At 44.1% G+C, this 18,168-nt stretch overlaps 1 protein-coding gene across 9 annotated transcripts in view; it reads left to right on the forward strand.

Annotated features, from left to right (window-relative positions):
* Positions 1-18,168, forward strand: part of DOCK10 (dedicator of cytokinesis 10) — a 1,740,483-nt gene that overhangs the window by 1,266,098 nt on the left and 456,217 nt on the right. For all 9 annotated transcript variants that reach the window (XM_086943899.1, XM_086943900.1, XM_086943901.1 and 6 more), the window contains exon 32: positions 11,520-11,695. In XM_086943899.1, the coding sequence (XP_086800025.1) occupies positions 11,520-11,695 (176 nt within the window). The remainder of the gene's footprint in view (positions 1-11,519; positions 11,696-18,168) is intronic.

Consider the following 18,168-nt stretch of genomic DNA (forward strand, 5'->3'; position numbering starts at 1 on the left):
AAAAACAGGTAAGAAACAGAAGGCTAAAAAGCAAAATGTTTGGGGATAAACCCGCTGGACAAGCAAGGTCTCACAGGATCATATAGTCTTGCAAAAAGACTAAATGTAATAAAACAATGTTGATTACAGAACTGCTGTATTTTCAGGCGCTATCCCCTAGTCCTAGTGATATGGTAAGGCGCTCATTATGAATGCCCCATAATATCCGATAGGTGTTGATAACGAGAGTCACCATCCCATCAGAATTTCAGGACCCATGGTGACTCCATAGATCTGTTGTGTTCCACACGAGCCTCCACTCCCTACAAGGCAATTTCCTCATTTTAAGGGGACCCTTAATTACCAGTGCTCCCAGTATACCTAACTCCAGACTTCAGGAACCTAGGAAGTTTACATTTATTATTACCTGCTGGAGGAAATATTAAAACTAAAAGTGTTTGTTTGAATATAAAACAATAATTTTGTAAGTAAAGCCGATTTGAGGAGGTTATAATTATTGATCATCCTCAGACTGTCTTCTTAATTTTTTCCACTTACAATGAGCTACAAGCATATTAAAGCCCTTCAACTGTAGTGAAGTAGAATCAAAACATACTTCCAAAGTCAGAAACTACCTGTTTTTTTTTTGTTCAAATCATTTTTATTAAGCAGTCAATCAGAAAATAAGGAAAACAAAGCAAATGTACAAACATTAATGCAATACAGTCATGTCAGCACACTTTAGTGGTCAAAGAAAGATAAGTTAACACAGAGAATGATCCAGAGCCACACCGTCATCACTGAATAAAATTTTGACACTCATACAGATAGTATTGATACTTGAGGTGACAATATATACAGTAGACTGTCAAATGACTGATTATGGGAATCACAGTTGTCGATCAGCAATACAATAATACGATACAACATCCTTGGGATCACAGTGTGGGTTTTGATTAACAAACAGTTCTCAAAATTATACAGTGTATAAACAACCGTCGTGCTAATGCGCCTATCAGTATAAGAAACAGGTTGTGCAACCAGAATGGGCACAACAAACAATGTGCAGGAACTTCCTGTTAAAATATGATCATGTATTCACCAAGTGATGGATCCACTATGGTGGTTTAAAGTAAAGGGAGGCTGCGTCCATCGAAGACCAGAGTCTCTTGCTGGTAGCTTGCCAAGGGGAAGAGTTCAGGGCCGCATTGTCCACCCCTCTGATACAAGCTAACCACTCCTTCCAGGCAATGAAAGAGACCTCGGAAGCTGCCTTCCAGTGACAAAGGACGACCTTGCACGCCAAGGTGAGGAGCAGGTCCAGGAGTTGGCGGTCGTGGTCTCTTACTAACAAAGGGTCAATGGCCCCCAGAATTATGTGGATGAATTCCCTCATCGGTTTGATGCTAAATATGCGTTCAATATAGTCAAATACGTTGGACCAGTATTTATGCAACAAGGGACAGTGGAATAGCATGTGTGGCAGATCCCCACCAGCTAGGGAGTAATTCCAACAAGTGGGGGTTTCTCGTAGTTTGAGTTTAAATAGTTTCTGGGGGGTCCAGAACACCCTATTGAGTATCATGTATTTGGTCTGCGAGAGGATTGGCGATACTTTGTGTGTGAGGGCTGAAGCGTGTATCTTATCCCAATAAATAATTATTCCGGTGTTGTTAGGTTCTGCCTCCCATTTAATTTCGTTACGTCTTAGTGTTTTGCTCAGTTTCGGCGCGAGTAACTTGTAAACTTTAGATACAAAATGACCTGAAGATTGTAGGTGAGGGACCATTGTTTTCAACCACGGTGTCGATGGTATGAACGTGCGTGTAGATATAGCTGACTTTAGTTTTAGGAAAGCATAGAAGTCAATTGGTTCAAGGGAATGTTTAGATTGGATCGATGAGAAAGGCAACGGCATATGCTCGTCGTAGAGATCTGAGACAACATTGAGTTCTTTGTCTGACCAATGCTTCCAAAGAGGGGACGAGCCATTAACCTTTATGAGTGGATTACACCATAGAGATGAGGAAGCCGACTTCCCTATCTGTAGGCCGAATTTATGTGTTTGGTCTAGTCTGAGAAGAGCCCTTTTGGTGTTGAGCATGATGTATTTGGAGTGCGTGAGGTGTGACAGGTCCATGGTTAGTATTGCTGCGAGAGGGGCTTTACCTATGATAGCTTTCTCTATGTTGATCCATAGCGGCGTGTAGCCTGGTGTTTCATAGAACCAGGAAACTCCCTGTTTACATAAAAAGGCCGTTTGGTAGTTCCTGAAGTTGGGCAATCCTAGTCCACCTTTTTGTTTGGGAAGTTGCAGTTTTTTCATAGAGATTCTGGGTTTTTTCCCTTTCTATAGGAAATTACTAACTAATTTGTTTATTTTTTGTAGGAAGTCCTCCGTAAAAGTCATAGGCAGCATGCTAGCCATATAATTGATCAAGGGGGTGACCATCATCTTTAACGTCTCCGCTCTACCCCACCATGACAGGAATTTTGGGGACCACCCTTCTAGGAGCTTGCTTACTTTTTTGAAGAGTATATCTTCATTGATTTTTAGTGTCATGATCAGGTCCTTCTCAAATTCCAGGCCAAGGTATTTGAAGCTCTTTGGCTGCCAGGTGAGCCCAGAGTCGCCTAAAATGTTTCTATTACTCATGTTATTTAGCAGTTTCACCTCAGTTTTGTCCTTATTTAGGGAGTACCCGGAGACACCGGAGAATTCCTCAATCGTGGAAAGTAACGCAGGTATAGCTTTGTCAGCCTGTTCACTGAGCACTAAAACATCATCAGCGTACGCCGTGAGTTTGATAACACAGTCATTGAATGGGATTCCCGGGATGTCAGGATTCTCCCGGATACGGTACAGAAAGGGTTCAATTGACAGGAGAAATAGGGATGGGGACAGGGGGCAGCCTTGTCTGGTCCCTTGCTCTAGTTTGAAAGGTGATGAGAAAGCTCCACCGGCCCTCACTCTAGCAGTGGGACAGGCATATAATGACATTACCATTCTAGTAAAAAGCGGGCCCAACTCGAATTTATGAAGCACCACTTCCAGGTACGTCCAGTCCACCTTGTCAAACGCTTTCTCTGCGTCGCGTGTCATCGCAGCAGTGGGCGTGGAGAGGAGCTTAGCCTTTTCTATTACGTGGGCTAGGATTCTGGTGTTGTCACTGGACAATCTATTTTTCAGAAATCCGGCTTGTGAGGGATGGATTAGGGAAGGCAGTACTCTCTGAATGCGTTTTGCAAGGATTGATGCCAAAAGCTTACAATCCAAGTTTATTAATGATATGGGTCTGTAGTTTTTGGCGAGTTTAGAATCTTTCCCTTCTTTGGGTATCACGGCTATCACCGCCTCGGCCATCGTTCCCTTTACCTCACCCGTGACACTAATCTCACTAAACACGTTCAGAATTGGCTCCGTAAGTGTGTGTGAGAAGCATTTATAAAATGTTACCGTAAACCCATCGGGGTCAGGGGCTTTCCCACTCTTAAGGGACTTGATCGCACTTGCAACCTCATCTGCAGATATCGGTTCGTTTATGGACTCTTGCTCTGAGGGGGTAAGTGTTGGTAGTGCGCACTTAGCGAGGAAGTCCACAACTTTCCCCTTATCCACATTTGTATTCTTGGCATACAACTTCTCATAGAAATCTTTGAATAAATTGGCAATTTTATTGGGGTGCGAATTGGGGTTGCCTTTATCATCCATTAGTGAATTTATTGCGTTCTTCTGAATTTTAAATTTAAGGTAGGCAGCTAATCCTTTCTCCGCCTTATTAGAGTCACAGATTTTAAAGCGTTTTCTCCTGTCTAGCCAGACTCCCGCTCTTTCACTCACTAGTTTATTATAGGTATATTTTCGGTTGGTCAACTCAGACAGTGAATTTGGACTTCTGTTGTGCAGGTATTCGCGTTGGAGTATAGAGATGTCTTTTTCCAGACTTAAGAGGGCGGCATTATGATCTTTGTTTATTGCAAATGATATCTTTATGATCAGTCCCCTTATTGTGGTTTTTAGAGCTTCCCATCTAATTAAGTCAGAGGTGTCACTTTTTTTATTAATTATTAAGTATTCTTTTAGAGCGCCTTCTATAGTTTCTCTATGTTTCTCGTCATTCAGAATGGCGTCATTGAGGCGCCACATTGATTGGCGAGTTGTCGGCTTAATATTCGATAGAGTAAGTGAAATGCAAGACTGGTCAGAGACGAGTCGTGGTGCAATGTCTGTTTCCTCTATTCTAGGTACTGCGTTCCTAGTTATGAAGATGTATTCAATTCTTGAAAACGAGTCGTGAGGTGGAGAATAGAAAGAGCAGTCTCTACCATCGGGGTGTTGTATACGCCATGTGTCTACCATGTGGAATCTGTTGCATAGTTTAGTGAATTCCTTATGGGCCTTGCCTGGTCTGAAGGCGCACTTAGAGTCCCTATCCAAGGCTGGATCAAACGGAAGGTTGAAATCACCTGCTAGTATGTGAACCGATGAGTCTGGAATAGTGTTTATCTGTTTTGTGATTTCTGACCAGAAGGAAGGCTCATGTGTGTTAGGGGCGTATACCGTTGTAATGTAGAATTCGGTGTCGTCCTTAATTAATTTCACAGAGATCCATCTGCCTTTGGCGTCTACAGAGGAGGAGACCACCTCCACATTGACTTCTTGGCTAGCAAAATTACTACCCCGTTTTTCTTAGACACAGTGCCGGAGCCCACCACTTCAGTAAAGAATTTATTACGTAGGGTATGAAAGTGTTTTGCCTCTAGTCTTGTTTCTTGTAGTAGGGATATATATCGCCATGTTGTCTGCGGAGATAATCGAGTACTTTTTGTCGTTTAATCGGTTGATTCAAACCCTTCACATTCAATGAAAGCACTTTAAGGCTATTTATGGTTGTCGTCCCTATAGGAGTATCTATAGTGTGAGCCATCGTCATTTGTGTGTGTAACATTCAGGCTTACTGCTGTGAGCTGTATTAGTATTAGAGGTTGCATTTGGGCCTATACATATTTGGTTCAGCACTACGCAGAGGATAGAAATAGCGTCAGTAGGAGCCATAGTGGTCGCAAGAAGCACAATAGGTTGTACAATAGGGCGCACATTAGAAAGATCAGAGAAATCAAAACAAAACAATACAAACAATACAAAAACAACTCCTCCCCACACCCCTCCCATCCTCCCTCCGCCCACCACCCCTTTCCACATCCCTCCCCTCCCACCCCAATAGTAGAAAAAGAACATGGCGACTCGGGAACAACCGCGAGGCCGCCTCCAAGCAGCTTGCTCAAACCTATTATTCATAAGAGCTGCGAAACATTCTACAGATTAAAGGTCTAACAAATACTTGAATAAGTAGACAAGTAGATATAACAAGAGTATCATAACAGCTAAACCAATAAGGTCCCTATAGTGGTTGTAGTACTGTGATTGATTTGTTTCCTCAGTAACTACCCGTTGAAACACAGACAAAACATGTTCTGCAAATATCTGCAAATATCTAGGCGTAAGAATACTAGCATGAGATCTCAACATTAGACACTATAACTGGTTACGGTCAGACTACATTGACAAGGTTGAAACTTGAAAGGAATCATTACCAAGCATCTGAGTGTATCACGTAACAGTTCACAAAGTGGTGGGCCATAATGAGAAAATAGGATCGTTACCCAGGTATCCATTCCAGGTCAGTACACCTCGCATGTTTAAGGTCACACTGATGATCAGACCCAATATTTAGACACAATATTCATAGACATAAAGTTTGAAGCGTAGTGTATAGTAAAGACACTGGGACCATTATTATCGGGTAAACATAGGTCATCCTAAACCGGATGTAGATGCGCTCATCTGGGTCGAGGGGGAAACCTCCATGTTGCCATCTCCTTGACTGAAAAGTAGGTGACGTAGTTTTTGTGGGTCAGAAAACACCTGGGTTATACCTTGTAGAGTTACTTTGAACTTGGTGGGCCCAATGAAGCCATACATGTATCCAAGCGATTTCAATTGCGGTCTCAGAGCAAGGAAAGCTTTCCTGAATTCCATAGTTTCTTTGCTAAAATCCTGTGAAATGAAGACTTTGTGTCCTTTCCATAGGACATGGTTATTTTTACGAACAAAAGCAAGAATCTGCTCTGTGTGTTGATATCTCAGCGGCTTGCACACTATCGCTCTCGGCCCCTTCTGGTCCCTGGTGATTCGCCCGGGGACTCTATGAGCCCTGTCAAACTCCAATGGCTGAGCAAAAGTTAGATGTGTTGCCTGTGTAAACCACTGTTCAAGGAAGGGTATACATGACCCTAGGGATTCCTCCGCTTTTTCTGGTATGCCAAAAATTCTGAGGTTTCCTCTCCTGTTTCTATCTTCCAATTCCGCAACCTTCCTTACCAGATGGTCCGAGCACAGGGTGAGCTTCTTGATGGCACCACAGGTTTTATTTTCGGAGTCTTCCAGTTTGCTTATCCTGTTCTCTGTTTCCACCAACCTTGAGTTGATATCTTTGATGTCTTGGCGAACTGCCACAACCTCATCTCTTGTAGATTTGACCAGGTCCCTAACTTCTTCCAGTCTACTTAAGATAATGTCTATGGCCTCCGCTATTTCCTTTTTACCTTTGACCGGAGTCGGAGGATCAGACTTCAGGCGTTTGGGTGTTTTTCCATTGTCCTTGTCCCCCATTTCGAAGCCGGTTGGTGGGAAGTGCCGGTGACTGAAACCTTGTTTATTTTATTAATTCTAGTGGCTGGTCAGTAACGGGATTACTACAGTAGTGCCTTCGCCAGCAGTTAGTGCAGAGTATCACCTATAGATGACAAGTCGCTGTGTCCGAGTTGTGTTGCCCCCTCAGCGGTTAGGACATGAATCAAAAGGTCGGATGAACGAACTCCCTTATGTGAAGGTTATAGTATTATTCAGAGCGCAAAACGTGACTTTATGTTCAGTGCTGAGTTGTGGGTTGTGATTTGCGCTATGCTCCCCTTGAAGGTTATATGCTCATTATAGCTAGTCTTGATATCCACCTCCACACGGGGCAGTTACTTTAGGGGTCGCCATTTTGTAACATGCAGAGCGCGTCACGTCGTTTACAGGCTGCTGTTGGGGACTCTAGCAGTGTGGCACATAGGGCAGATATATATCAGACTCAGTCTTCCAGCATTCTTGTGGGAAATCAGAGCACGGTAAATTGCTGATACTGCAGTGGGAGTCATGCGTACTGGGTTGGTATTCACTAGCTTCACCAGTTGCACAAAGATCGCCTCTCGCTCAGTATAGTGCAGATAAGCCTCTTTGCAATTGCGGTGCACTCACTATAAATAGTCTGCCCTATACTGGTAGTCATGAGTAGTGAACAGCAGTAGTGAATAGCGCTTCACTGACGTGAAAGATATGCTGCATTACAAGCATATTGGATGCAGAGCCTCCCATGAACACTCATCGGCGAAAGCCGCCATTTTGTACAGCGCGTGGTGTGACCTTCTGTTAATGGTAACTGCAGGGAGCACGAACAGTGTGCCACACGATGCAAGCCACAGTTCTTAACCACATATATTGGCCTCAGATCCCCATTGTCCTTATTAGCCTTCACGTTTCTGCATTAAAGTTGAGTAGTTAGTCAGGCACTGGTAAACGCGTACAACACCTTGGCAGACTCTCAAAGTGACCGATTATTAAATGCAGCGTTATATTTAACAAATGTATCTGAGCGGGGGTGGGGGGGTAATTGCCTGTAGAAAATCTCTCAAATTCACTCTCAGAAGCAAAGACTTCCGTGCCAGTCAAGCGGTGGTCACAACAGTGGACCGCAGGGTGACTCGAGGGCGAGATTAATTGCGCCGGGAAACCGCCATTTTAAACGGTTATCTCCGGCGCCACTTTTCTCAATATTTGCACATTTGCCAGCAAACTCACTATGAGCAACCTTTTACTCACGACTCAGCCGCTGTGGCATATAACCCGGAGCCGTGTAACGCGCCGAGCGAGCAGTCCCTCGCATTTTGCTGAGATGTGTTCGGTGCTCCGGGAGGCCTCGTGGGTGCAGCCGGGTTTAGGCTCCGTCACGTACTGCGGTCTCCAGCGGACAAGGCAGAAGGTCGATTTTCTTCACTTTCCTCGTACGGAATCTGTTCAAATTATCAGCATCGCTGGGTCCGGAGGTCCGACAGCCACACACCCGTTTTGGACAGGAATGGGGTCGGATTGCAGCCCTTTATTATCCAAGGCTCGCAGCTGCCTGGAGGAGGACAGAATTACGCCGCCATTTCTCCTGGCATCCAAGCCACGCCCCCCGAAACTACCTGTTCTAATGCATATAAGTCACCCCTAAGGTCTTCCTTAGGTGCCCCAAGAGTAGAGTGCCTTGTCATAGAAAACAGGGATATTATAACATATGTTTTTTCTGCCCTGGTAGGGGAAAACAGCCAAAGTCGTTGTTCCAATTGGACTGCTGCTAGCTTCATGGCTAACATTGGAAGGCGTTATTAAACTTTAATAAAGTCTGACTTCTGATTGGAGTTACCTGGCAAACTGATTCAAAGCATCAAATTAATAGTTACAATAAATACAAGAACTTGCCAAGTCGGAGTTGTTATAACTATTGCAGGAAAGTAGTTTTAGAACTTACTATCCTGAAGTTACCTAAAACCAAACTGTAGTAGTCTCTTCTGATAGGCCAGCCACTGACAGCCTGAGCCAAGTTACTCCTGAGTAGGTGTGAAGAGGCCTGGGGCTGAAACAATACAGCCATTTGGTGGGAAGAGAAATGCTTTGTGGAGAAGCCAGGGACAGGAAGGAAGCTGGGAGATAAACTGAACTTCAAAGGTAGAACAACAGATGTCACAGGACCCAGGCCAGCCCCCACTTCCTTGATCCCTAGCCAGATGGGATCACCCCCTGATTAGATTAGGAGAGGGGTGGAAGGCGAGTGTAGCGAAATGTTAGCCAAACCTTTGGGTTGGGTTAGCCAGACCTGCACTCGAAGGAGAGAATTTCTCCATTTTGACTAGTTCCTTCTGGGTCAAAAATATGCCACACTTCCCAGGAAGCTGTCATAGCTGAAGGTGGCAACTTAAACCCCATTGTTTGGGGTGTGCCCCCACTCTTGCCAGCCCAGAATGCTCAACACAAGAACGGACTGTGCCTGTCTTAAAGGATAAGAAGTGGACTCCCTCAGCAGCAACAGGTAGAAAAGTGTTGGTAGAAGCCACCTGTAACAACCCAAAAAAAGATCTACTCCAGCTGACAAGTTACACCTAGATTTTCTTGAACTGCACAGGTGCAATGTGGGAGATTGAGTCATTGCCCCTAAGTGGCAATCCAGAGATTCTGAACCCATGGACAGTGCTAGAAGACACTGATCTCTCCCAAAGGAACCAAGAACCAACTGGATTACAGCTCCTGGCCCATCTTCATCAAGTTCCTGACCCCCATGATGCGCCTCTCAGGTCGTGGGCCCTCCGGTGGTTCTGTAGCCCTTAAAATCAAGGTTTTGGGCTCTTCACTAACACGACCAGGCTTGTTTGCACTGGAAATCTGCTGTAAGTTTGTCTCTCCGCACAGCAAGTATCTCTGCTCACGAGCGCGGGGCTCCAGCCCGGCCACCCTCGATGCCCAGCTTCTCTGCGCACCCCTCAGACCACTGCCAGTGATGCTCTCCTTGCTCCCGGTGACCCCTTCCCAGCAAACAGGACCCCTGCCACTAGTATGGTTAAGGTAAAACTTCAGCAGGACTTACCTGGGATTGCATTCAACCTGCCCTCCATTGAGGTCGGCTTGAACTTTCCGGTTTGACCCGGTCCAGCGTGACCAGATAGCTGCGGTGCTGCTGTATGCTTTTAGGAGCTATACTGCAATTTCATCTTTAAAACTTCATATCTCTGGTTCTTTACATTGGATGTTTGTCGTTTTGGTGTCATTTTGAAGATAAAAATAATCAATTTTCTATAAATTGGTGTTCTTTTTTTCTGTTGTGTCTTTTACTCATTTACTATTTTGGCAATATTAAGTGCTTTACACACCTGTCTCCTAAGTTAAGCCTGACTGCTCCTTTGCCAGACTACCAAGGGTTGAGCAAGGATTCATTTATTGAGACTTGACTGGACCTTATTAGTGGTTGTGGTATTATTACAACTGCAGGTACCTACCTGCACCTACTAATAACTCATCTTCCTACATTAAGGATATCAGACATACTCAATTTACTATGCAAAATTAGCACTTACATATCATGCTGTAGTTATTACTCTAGCTGGTCATGAAACTGACCAAATATTACGACCGACCCTAAAGTACTAGGACCAGTAACATGAGATGCCACTCCCAAAACTCTCACCTTGATTGAAATGGTAGTGCATAAAACAAACTGTCTGTCTGTAAAACGATTTGCTCCTGATAGGGCATTTCCTATGACGCTGGAAGATCATTTAATTAGTTCTCTTTCAGTTGGAATTTTTCATCTTTTCTCCCAGATATCTCAAACACCCTTTCATCCACATGTTTGATTTCTACATGAAAAATAAGCAATTCATACAAGGTTGATTCCAAAAGATTTTGAACTTACTTCTGGAAAAGTTGGAAGTTGTGTATCGTTAAGCAAGATGTTTTAATAAAAGACAGAGATGTATAACATACACTTGATGAAAGTCCAAAATGTCTAAGTAACTTTTGCTGTTTGGAAGTTTGACACATGGAAGTCTGGCTGATGGAAGTTTTTAGGGCTGAACAAACTTAGACATGTCACCAAAAAAAGGGAACTGTGAGGAGTGAACGAGGATATAGAATGCATATGTCCTGAATGTCCCCAAATTAGTAGAATCATAGAAAATGGTTTTAAATGCACTTACTACACTCATAGAACAGCCTACCTTACACCTAAATTAACTAAGCATAACTGAGGTGGAAATAGATCAAACACACCAACCTTTTTGAAAATTACTAAAAGTGTGTTTGAGGGGATGGCATCCATGGAAGAAATGTTTTATTAGAGAAAAGAAGAAATATCAGAAATCATGCTTTACGGTTGTAGGTTATGCATGATGCAATTATGCTTTAGTAGGGCTACAGAAACAAATGTAAGTCATCTATTTTTGGGGATACCAAGCATTTCTTGTGGGTCAGCCTGCAGTATGTAATTCACGCACACTTATGTGAGGTGTGTGTTAATTAATAAAAAGTTGAACCTTGAATGGGCAGGCAATAGCTAGTTGAAACTTATATGAAGAGGCAAATGCTAATACCAAAGTAACCAACCAATCCTGTGATCTGCAGTGAATAATATAATGCAATTACGTCAATAAAACATCTTTGAAGCTGTTCAAGCATGTTGTGATAATCTAGCTGAAATATGCCTACATAAAGTCAGAACTATAAATCGATATCAGTGACATTGCTGCTTTCTGAGTACATTCTGTATGCATGTGACCATGGGTCTTTTATATCAATGTGTCTGCTTTTCTACATCTAACTTACATGTATTGTAACAATGCAAACGTTTATCCTAAGTACATTTCCATTTGAAAAGCTAATATAGGTTGGCTTGTTTTTTTTAAAGATATGCCGGAGTACACCCTGACCAATGAGTTTTGTCGCAAACACTTTTTGATTGGTTTGTTGTTGCGCGAGGTTGCTCTGGCAATGCAAGAAGATCAGGATGTAAGGCATATTGCATTAGCCGTTCTCCGAAACATAATGGCAAAACATTCATTTGATGACAGATATGCAGACAAGGTAAGTCCTTTAATATTAATATTTCACATTGGACCTAAGACCAAGATTGTTATTTTAGCTAAACAGTTTTCATTTACCCGTGATACTATGTGGTAAGTCATGAATTGAAAGGGGCATGTGATATCGTGCTAAATAGATTGTTTCAAGATAAATTATTGTGGGCCCTAGTCGCGAAAACAAATGGGACATGTACAGGTAGCAATGCATGCCTCTACCTTCTATTGCAAATATCCTCGTGCACAATTGTCAAGGCATATTTCTGCGAATGTCATGTGACTTTTTCTGAAGGCCTTTTGTACCCCTGTCTAGAGTTTTCCACAGCTGAGAACTACACAGGGTAAATGAAGCCTTCCTTGCATGCATGTTTTTCTATATGTGGAAAATATTTTTTCTCCCAGTGGAGAAAGATCTTTCCCTATACTCCCACCTAATCTGGGGGTCAACTGGTTCCCTGCCTAGCCTTGTAGAGTGGTTTCTCCAGCTCCTGGCCTGAGAAAATCACTAATCATTTCCAGGTCGGAAAGTGGTCACAGGGGAGGTTTTGAATATCCACAAATGCAAATGTTTCCACATTTCCAGTGCAACCTATGCCTTAGGCAATTCAATTCCCACCCCAGGTGTGGTATTTATAACTGTTGATTTCTTTGCAGTTGTGATAGTAGACAAATATGTACTAATAAATGCATTTATTCCTGCCCGAAATCCCTGGGTGAATTCTCGGTATGTGTAAAAAAGGTACATTTATTTGTTAATGAATGTGTAAGACAGAATTTGTATTTGTGAATAGGACCCAATGTGTCCAATGTTTTTAAACGTATACAATCTGTAAATCAGTTATTCCCCACGCCATTACGGGAGGTTGTGTGCAGAGAAAGTGGTATGTTCTAATTCTTTGTATACTTGGTTATTCATCCCAGTACAAAGTGTCTGTGACGTTAAAGTGTCTGTAAAAATATACCACTGCTTACAAGAAGTGAAATTCTATATTACTGAAATTGTGCCATTCTCATTAACAGGGACACTGTTTTTCATTGAAGTATAGTATACCGACTGAGATGTAGAAATGCTGTTGTTTTGTCCCACTCTGTCCTGACCCTCGTCACAAGAAGTTCATTTCCTCTCTGTTCCCTGGACAAAAAGTGCCCTATTCAGCCTCGGCCCGAGCAGATAAGAGTGGTGGGGCCGATGGGTTGGGGTATTTCGACAGACGATGACGAGGGAAAATTAAATAAATAATTAATGTTCCCTTGTCATCGTCCGTCGAAATTCCCCCCCACCTCGCCCCACCGCTTTAACCTGCATGGGCTGCGGCTACCCATAATTCGCGCAGCTGCCCAAGATGTAGACTTCCTCTCCCTGTAAACCAATTCCAAAAAATACTACGGCAACATAATGTAAGTATTTGTACAACACCCCCAAGAGTATCACAGCACTGAAATAACATATATTTATTGTTATCAAACTCAATGGCACTCCTTTTATCAACCTCAGTGGAAGTTCAGTGGAGCCGTGAGGATTGGGTCAATGAAGCCAAACACAGATCCGTGCTGAGTATACGTTAATTAGTCCACCTAGCCACCAGACCTGGAATTATCCTACTAGAGACAGTGCCACTGTGCCCCACACATCTTCACTTGAGACTTGTCCCATTTCTAAAGAGCTTGTTTCCTGTGAATGAATCAAATAGACGCCTGCCCCACCTGGTTGCACATAGGACTAAAAGAGTGACCCCCAACAACGGGCAGAGCGGCCGGGTAGCTAAGTAAAAAGCCGGATGGACGTGGTTCGTCTCGGCTCCCGGTCCGCGCTGTTCTCCTGAGCCTCCAGCTGCGGCTGACCCGCGTTTCGACTGCCGTGAAACACACTATCGGCGGGCTGAACATGCGGGGCACAAACTGGGCGTTTTTCAGCTGCTGCTGAAGTGTCCCTGCGATCGGGAGGGTTGCGGACGGACCCTGGTGCTCACCAAGATGGCGCCCACCATCCCATGAGTGGCGGGGATCCTCGGTTGCCTGTGAGGGGATCGTGGAGCCTGGGGAATGCCTCGCCACTTCCAGTGAAGCCAAGTCTGCGCACACCGAGCAGCGACATTTTGCCATTTTGCTGCTGCTCTCTGCCGCTTCTTTCTCCTGACCCTGGCCCACCATCCTGTCTGTTCCCTCTGCCTTTACCCTTCTCCCTCGTTTCCCCCTTGGCGATCCTCAAATGTTTCTGATTTGCCTTTTTTCCTACCCTCCCTACTCCCACCCAATTCTACTAGTTGTATATATATATAGAGAGAGAGATAGAGATAACTTTAATCACTAGTATATGCTGTAGGCCTTTGTACTCTCTACCATTCCTATGTGATGCTTAGAGTTTATCCATTTGTATCGCTTCGTTGAGTGATTCTCTTTCTTGTGTAAATTTACAACTTGTACAGTAGCAATTTTTTTCTGCTTGTATCTTTTATGTATCGCACGTAATCCTAAGTCCTTATGTATTGAAACTGGTTCTTATGTAAAGCGCTCTGACACCTTCGGGTAAAGTCATCTCACTCTCTGCTCTTGGTACAAGTCTTCTGAAGCTGTTAATGTCTCAATCTCGAGCCACTCACATTTTTGCCATTCAATTTCTGATTAAATAGTGATCATCCACTGAATACATAAAATTAGAAAATTACATATATTTTTGTTTAACATTATACACAGATATTCCATACAGATTTATTCCATAAGAACATCAAAATGTAATTTACAATTTCATTTAAAATTATATTAAACATCTATAAAATATATATTATTCTAAAGACTTAAAACACAATCTAGCCCAGGCATCAGTTCTCATTCAACCCTAGCTACAATTAAATCCTGGCGAGGGAGAGTACTACAACCTTACAGAGTCCAAAAATAGGTCTGGGTACCAAAATAGAAGGGGCCCACATTAGCGAATCAGATAGCTAAAAAAAAGTGGACCAAATATGCAAATCAGGGGAGCTTTGAACTTGGAAAGACACGCTGTATAGGTTTTTTCAAAGTATGGGATACTGCATGAATTTGCGCTTGCTGCAGACAGCATTTGTGGCAAAATTAGGGAAATCTACAGCAAATTCGCCCAACCAGACAAAAAACAGGCCGGAGCACAACCAGAAAACCGGCCCACACACTGACCTGACAGACCAGCCATTCGGGCATTGCCTGATTGCCCTATAGGCCAGCCCAATTCTGCAACTTTATCACTTTAGTCCGTTAAACTTATGGATTCTTTTATGAATGGGTTCTGTGGCTAGCCAGAAAATGCATAAGCAAGTGGTATGTCTGCAACCCCGCTGAAAGTTAAGTCAGACCCAAATGTTAAGTTTTGCAACATTTAAGCACCAATGTTTGATTGTTGCAACTGAGGAAGAACACTTTTGCATTGCCTCTTGGGAAACACTCTTTGCTCAAAGCAAACCGGGCAACAAGAAGGCCTCATGGTTCAACGATGATCTTAAGAAATCCAAGAAACTCTGCCGCTCCCTTGAAAAGGCCTGGAAAAAAGACCCAACCACCAGCACCAAGGACGCATTCAAAAGCGCCACCCGCACTCACCACCAACTGATCCGAAAAGCCAAGAAAACAGCATTCAAGGATCGACTTGACAACAACGCCCACAACAGCAAGGAACTTTTCAACATCGTCAAGGAATTTTCCAACCCCTCGGCCAACTCCAACGACATCACCCCCTCTCAAACCCTCTGCGACTCCCTAGCCTCTTTCTTCCACAACAAGATTGCAGACATCCACAACAGCTTTGACAACCAACCCGGAAACCAACCCACCCTACCATCTGCTGACCATCTTCCCCCCGTAAACACCCTTAACGCCTGGAACCCAATCTCCACTGAGGAAACCATCCGCCTGATGAATTCCATCCACTCTGGATCCCCCACAGACCCTTGCCCTCACCACATCTTCAACAAAGCAGACTCCGTCATAGCACCGCACCTCCGAGACGTCATCAACTGCTCCTTCAACTCCGCTACCTTCCCAGAAGTCTGGAAACACGCTGAACTCACCGCCCTTCTGAAAAAACCAACAGCGGACCCCACCAAACTCAAAAATTACCGCCCCATCTCGCTTCTTCCATTCCCGGCCAAAGTCATCGAGAAAGCCGTCAACAACCAGCTCGCCGCCTTCCTCGAAGCCAACAAATCCCTCGACCCCTCACAATCTGGCTTCCGAGCAAAACACAGCACTGAGACCACCCTCATCGCAGCAACAGACGACATTCGAACTCTACTGGACAATGGAGACACAGTCGCCCTCATCCTCCTCGACCTCTCTGCAGCATTCGACACAGTCTGCCACAGCACCCTTCTACAACGCCTCAATAACATCGGAATCCAAGGAAAAGCACTTGAATGGATCACCTCGTTCCTCACCGGAAGAACCCAGAGAGTCCGCCTTCCTCCATTCAAGTCCGAGGCCTCTGAAGTCATCTGCGGCGTACCTCAAGGATCCTCACTCAGTCCCACCCTCTTCAACGTATACATGAGCCCCCTCGCGGCCATCGCCCGCCAACACAACCTCAACATCATCTCTTACGCGGATGACACTCAACTGATCCTTTCTCTCACCAAGGACCCCAGCACCGCCAAAACTAACCTACACGAAGGAATGAAAGAAGTCGCCGAATGGATGAAACAAAGCCGTCTGAAACTGAACTCAGACAAAACAGAAGTCCTCATCTTAGGCACATCCCCCTCTACTTGGGACGACTCCTGGTGGCCGGAAGCCCTCGGAAAAGCACCCATCCCGACAGACCACGCACGGAACCTTGGCGTCATCCTGGATTCTTCACTCTCAATGAACAGACAAGTCAGCGCCGTATCCTCTTCCTGCTTCAACATTCTTCGCATGCTCAGAAAAACATTTCGCTGGATCCCCTCCGAAACAAGGAAAACAGTCACCCACGCTCTGGTCACGAGCCGACTGGACTACGGAAACAACCTCTACGCAGGTACCACCGCGAAACTCCAGAAGAAACTCCAACGAATCCAAAACGCCTCAGCCAGGCTCATATTAGACATCCCACGCAACGAACACATCTCTGGTCACCTTAAAGACCTCCACTGGCTACCCGTCAATAAGAGGATCACTTTCCGACTGCTTACCCACGCACACAAATCACTCTACGACATCGGACCAGACTGCCTCAACTCACGACTGTCCTTCTACACCCCCCCCCCGCCAACTACGTTCTTCCAGCCAAGCCTTCGCCACTGTACCTCGCATCAACAAGACCACCATGGGAGGCAGATCCTTTTCATATCTGGCTGCTAAAACATGGAACTCACTCCCCGCTTACCTTCGCCTCACCCAGAACCACCTAGCGTTCAGAAAGCAGCTTAAAACGTGGATATTTGACAAATAATCCTCCTCCCCTTCCTAAGCGCCTTGAAACCCTCTGGGTATGTAGTGCGCTATACAAATCTTATGACTTGACTTGACTTGACTCGTGACCACCTTTCACCCCAACGATAACTTTCTTTTCTAGAAATGTGTCCCAAAATGTAACTGTCAAAAAAGCGAATGAATACCATGAAATGCATGTTCTATGGCAGCTGAATCTGTTTCCACTGGCACAGGAATTCAATACCACCTTTGCCCTTGGAGCACAAAAAAAGCTAATTCTGCCTTTTGAAACCATGTTCACCTCCAGAAGCTCAGGGAAAAAAACCTCTGGAATTCCCTGTACCCTTGCAATAATTAATCTCATACCATCCAGAAGTCCATAACTCCTTCAACGGGCTATATGATCTTATTTTTTTTTTTTTTTAGTTAATTAAAATCACTTTTATTAATTTTCAAAAGCAAAAAATTACACATATAAACATCTGTATGGGTATACCATCTATGCACAGTTGTCAACAATGCAAGTACTTCCCTCTCCACAACATGCCTTCATTAAGGATTGAACCTAGAACAGTGCCTACTCCGGGGGTCTGTCATTGTTAAGAAAATTAAATAGCCTTGTCAGATTAATAAAGTATAAATATACAGAAAAGGAAAATGTAAACTTTTAAAACGCTCTATAAATAAGAAATAATTCTAAATATGATGCTAAGACTTAACCTTGTCTCCTTAGCTTGATTCGTGAGAGCAGCACAAGTATAACAAACAGAATCTAATATGGAGGATTAGAGGCCTCAATCGAAGCACTGGTATGTGCTCACAAAATAGTGCATTATACACAGCAAATTTCGAGGGACGCCGAAGAGGGAAAATTAAATAAATAACTAATTTTCCCTCAGCATCATCCCTCAAAATACCCCCCACCCGGCCCCACCGCCCCACCACTGTTACCTGCATGGACCGCAGCAACACAAAAGGTGATGGGAGAAATGCTCTTAATGAGTCTAACCACTGACAATCACTTGGGATAGCATTTCCACCCATTGTTCTTTTGCTCACCATCCCACCTCAGTTTGGACCCAGCTGTATGCAAATCAG

This window comes from Lissotriton vulgaris, chromosome 11 (genome assembly GCF_964263255.1).
Source record: "Lissotriton vulgaris chromosome 11, aLisVul1.2, whole genome shotgun sequence".
Classification (NCBI taxonomy): Eukaryota; Metazoa; Chordata; class Amphibia; order Caudata; family Salamandridae; genus Lissotriton; species Lissotriton vulgaris.